Here is a 4,823-nt window from a genome sequence, read left to right on the forward strand (position 1 = left end):
AGTCTCTATTCTAGAAAAGTCCTTAATAATAATTACTAATTAAAAAAATCCTATAGTGCGGTAAAAATTTCGTGGTGAGACTTATTGTCAAATATCTCCTCAACTATCGAACATACTCCAGCTTTTGCACAGTGACTTGTATCAATTTGTCTTAACTGGTCAATGTTTTTGTAAAGACCTGTAGGCTCTGTTCTAGAAAATTCCATAATAATTACTAATAAAAATCCTAGTGGGTGGTTTCTACTGATTTCAAAAGGTTTACAGCTGGGGTGATATCGCTTTTAAAAGCAAGTCCGTCATTGTTTTTATAATGGCAGGATTATCTTTATTGGACGCATGTTTTGAGAACTTTTAGTGTCAAAACGTGTTCACTATAAAGTTACTTTTTTGTAACTAGTTTTGCCACTAAAAATAATGATAGGTGAGCTGTGACGTAAATCATATTATGGGTATACAAAATGTGTGTGAGAAGCGGGGAGTGCTGTGAACAGTGCTATTTTCCGCTTGAAGGAGATTTGTAGTATTTTAAATAAATTTATGAAGAAAAAGTTTTTTAGTCCAGCCTCAATTGTTGTGGAAAAATAAGATTAAGTTAAGACAAATTGAGACAAACTGCTGTGCAAAGAATGGATAACATTGATTCACCCGTTATAAAGATATTTGAAGATAATTTGCGTCACGAATAAATTTTTGACCGCTCTATACCTGTCCTGAGCTGGTGCGCACTATGGCCATGCAAGTACAGCTCTACCCTAGAAGTACAAAGTTCTATCTGCTCAGTGCCCAGTTTTGAGGAAATTTGACGTCAAAGTTTTTTTAGCTTCACATGTCAAGTTTTTATCGAGTGCAATACTTTGAATATAATATTGGTAACGACTCCGAACAATGTTAAGATTTTGATTGAGCTGACAAATCATTTTCTTTCTGACCTTATGGTCCTAGTAACTCAAAACGGTCAAATATGTCAGATAGAAATTAGTAATCCGGGGTAGCGAAAGGACAAAACGTCACGCTACCTTAGAATTACAAAGTTCTATCTGACATTTTTGGCCGTTTTGAGTTACTAAGACAATGCAGACCGAAACCAAATAAATGTTCTATCTGCACTATCAAAAATCGTAAAATTTTTCGAAGTCGCTAACAAGATATTCAAAGCTTGACATGTTGTAAAACTTGCATTTGTTTTTGACGTCAATTTTCTGAAAACTAGGTACTGAACAGAGAGAACTTTGTAGTTCTAAGGTAGAGACCAATCTCGTTACAATCACGTGCGGCGCAAGTTTTCCCTCCTTGCCCTTAATTTGGTTCCTAATGAAGTCAAATGGTGCGCTTAGTAGTGAACCAGAATTACATCTCTGATTATCAGGAGTGCACTGTATTGGATATTTAAAAAACAAAGGGGGGGGGGGGAGATATACCCCTAAAGCCCCTATTCGGCTCAAAATTATGGCGTCCTAGAACTATTTCATTGCTTAAGAACCCCCCAAAACCGTATTTTTCCCATACCAGGCAAGTTTATCACCATCATTTCCTCATAAAGTCAATATTTAATTTTTCTTTACCGACTGCTTTCTCAAAACGCGACTTTTCTCTATGCCTTTTTGAATAACTCCACCATTTTCCCTCCAATCTTCATGAAATTTTCACAGAACGAAGAGAAGATGTAATATTAAACATTTGTGTGTTGAATTTTTGATATTTGGAATAGTTTTTGAATGGTACTTCAGAAAAAAATGCATAACAGTTTTAAAAATTCGTTTAGGAAAAAAGCAACATACAAATATTTAGATCTAATGTTTGTTAACTTGCATGCAAAAAAAACCTATCAATTTCCATTAGCAGTTAGTGCGGTGTTCATTACGTAAGACATGTCAACAAAATCCAATATGGCCGCCGTATCCATGGATACGGAACTTTTTTCTCAAATTTGATTGCAGTCTTTAAGACTCTTTACTATGCTTGTTATAATGGAAATTTGGTAAAATTCGGTTCAGTAATAAGTGAGATAGCCTTCAGGTGTATCCCCCCCCCTCTTTTAACAATCTCCAATAGTCAACGACAATAGCTTTCTGAACGAAGGGAAACAATCCATGAAATTGTTGTTGTCCTCAATAGTTAAAACAAGACGTCCCGTTTATCTCCCAGTGGCCTTGCCGGGAGTTAGACACAAGACTGAAGTTGTCGGCCTTGGGTTAGACATTGCTAACAAGCTACGCTATGTCTATGATGTATACGGCCCTCTACGGCCGGTGAAAGCAAGTTTTGATGACGCAATAATGGAACTAAATGGGCTGGATATTCGGAGTTCGAAGTATTTCATCCTCCCCCTCCCCCCACCCCCCCAAAAAACCCCACCAGGGCAGTGCTACTGACTAAAGTGTTTTTTTTAGGTCATTCCCAAATATGGAATATTAACATGGTCATATATACACAGTAGAATTGTAAATGGGCTGATTTCTCGATATATGCTCATACTGTGCCGGAACAACTTAGGGGGAACTTCTTCCCTCATCCTTACTATCAATTGTTCTTGATGCTTTTCTAAACAATTTGATTACTTTTTATGATGTGCTGTCTTCCCCAAGCTACCATAGCAGGAGATAACCAAAAGAAATTAAAGTTTCTATATTGTGATGGTGTAAATAATTAAAGGATGGAATGATTCAGATTGAAGGACCTAAGTTTCCTCAGAAAGTACAGCCTCTGATTTACCTTTTTAACGGCATTGTTGAAACATGACCTTGTCATTGCAGGAGAGGCGCCCCCCCAAAAAAAAATAATTTTTTTTTTAAAAATAAATAAATGAAATAAAAAAAATTAAAAATTAAAAATTAAAAAAATTAAAATAAAACCCCCAAAACACACTCACAAACTCACACAACAACAAAATACAAACAAACAAAACAAAACAAGACAAAGACAACAACAAAACACACACAAACAAAAAGATGTAAAGTGGGGGCCATAGAGTGTCGGGTGTTGTGCGGTCACTGGTCATTGCCGCTATGCTCATCTTTCGCCTCCTTCTTTCCGGCCTGCCTCTCCTGCGTTGGCCGCGAGTTGTACAGCCCCGAGTTGACCATCTCGCTCTCCCTGATGGTTCCCTCGGGCACCGCTAGGTGGCAGCCGTTGTCCACTCTCACACACTCGCCCGTTATTGAGCATGCGCCGTCGCTCACCAGGAAGTGGATGGATTTCGCCACTGCGGACATGCGCAGACCTCCACCCAAAGGTTGGGACTTTTTGGCGGAGGCAATAAATCTCTCCTCCATCTGAAAATGTACGAGTGTGTGCTTAATTAACGCCCCTACCAACACATATAGGGTATTTCTTTCTTACATAAGACACATTAGCTACACATACACGAACACACTCACTGTACTTTTCTGTGTGTCTACCAGACAAGACATATTTTATCTGCGCATACACTAACATTCTAGATGAAACACAGACTACACATACACTAACATGTTCAAAGGACACATTGACTACACATACACTAACATACTAGACAAAACATTTACTACACGTACACTAATGTACTCACTGTTATTTTCTGTATGTCTATTCGACAAGACATTTATCTACACATACACTAACACACTCACTGTACTTTTCTCTTAGTCTACTAGACAAAACACTGACTACACATACACTAACATACTCACTGTACTTTTCTGTGTGTCTACAAGACAAGACATATTTTATCTGCGCCTACACTAACATTCTAGATGAAACACAGTCTACACATACACTTACATACTCAAAGGACACATTGACCACACACACACACACACTAACATACTCATTGTACTTTTATGTGCGTCAACTAGATGAAACACTGACTACACACACACTTACATACTCAAGGGACACATTGACTACCCATACACTAACACACTCACTGCACTTTTCTGGTCCTCCGGAAAGTTGTAGAGCATGGTGTCTGTCACCACAAATCCTGGGCTGAAAAATACGGGACAGATTGATGGGGCATGATGGGATATGGTATGAACTGGTGTGGGACGGTGGGATATTGTATGGGTCTGTATGGTATGGTATGGTGTGATATGGTGTGGTATTGTGTGGTACGGTACGGTACGGTATGGTATGGTATGGTATGGTGTGGTGTGGTACAAAAGTATATGGTATGGTATATAATGGTATGGTATGGTTTGGTATGATATGGTATGGTATGGTATGGTATGGTGGTATGGTTTGGTATGGTATGGTATGGTATGGTAAGGCTTGGCATGGCATGGTATGGTATGGTATGGTTTGGTATGGTATGGTATGGTATGGTATGGTATGATATGGTATGGTATGGTATGGTCAAGCTTGGCATGGCATGGCATGGTATGGTATGGTATGATATGGTATGGTATGGTCAAGCTTGGCATGGCATGGTATGGTATGGTATGGTATGATATGGTATGATATGGTATGATATGGTATGGTATGATATGGTATGGTATGGTATGGTATGGTAAGGCTTGGCATGGTATGGTATGGTATGATGTGGTATGGTATGGTATGGTATGGTATGGTATGGTATGGTGTGGTATGGTATGGTATGGTATGGTGTGGTATGTGACGTTACTCACACAACTGCGTTCACTCGCACTCCGGACTCAGCGACCTCTGAAATGTAAACAAACAATTTAATCACCCAGTTGTATTATCCACATTGTTATTTTATATGTGGTTCTGTAGGCGATCGCTGAACCGTATATCTGTGTAAAACAACCCCCGATCCTCCCCTTCCCCAAGAAAGACAACGTACGCACGCACGACACACACACACACACACACACACACACACA

At 39.1% G+C, this 4,823-nt stretch overlaps 1 protein-coding gene across 1 annotated transcript in view; it reads right to left on the reverse strand.

The window, feature by feature from the left end:
* Positions 1-2,987: 2,987 nt before the first annotated feature.
* The window catches only part of LOC106012450 (3-oxoacyl-[acyl-carrier-protein] reductase FabG-like), a 2,607-nt gene continuing 771 nt past the window's right edge, over positions 2,988-4,823 (reverse strand). Inside the window, exons 2-4 of the mRNA XM_013085451.1 lie at positions 4,605-4,641; positions 3,906-3,966; positions 2,988-3,272 (exon numbers count right to left, since the gene is read on the reverse strand). Of these exons, the coding sequence (XP_012940905.1) occupies positions 2,988-3,272; positions 3,906-3,966; positions 4,605-4,641 (383 nt within the window). The remainder of the gene's footprint in view (positions 3,273-3,905; positions 3,967-4,604; positions 4,642-4,823) is intronic.

Source organism: Aplysia californica, unplaced genomic scaffold (assembly GCF_000002075.1).
Source record: "Aplysia californica isolate F4 #8 unplaced genomic scaffold, AplCal3.0 scaffold00375, whole genome shotgun sequence".
NCBI classification, from domain to species: domain Eukaryota; kingdom Metazoa; phylum Mollusca; class Gastropoda; order Aplysiida; family Aplysiidae; genus Aplysia; species Aplysia californica.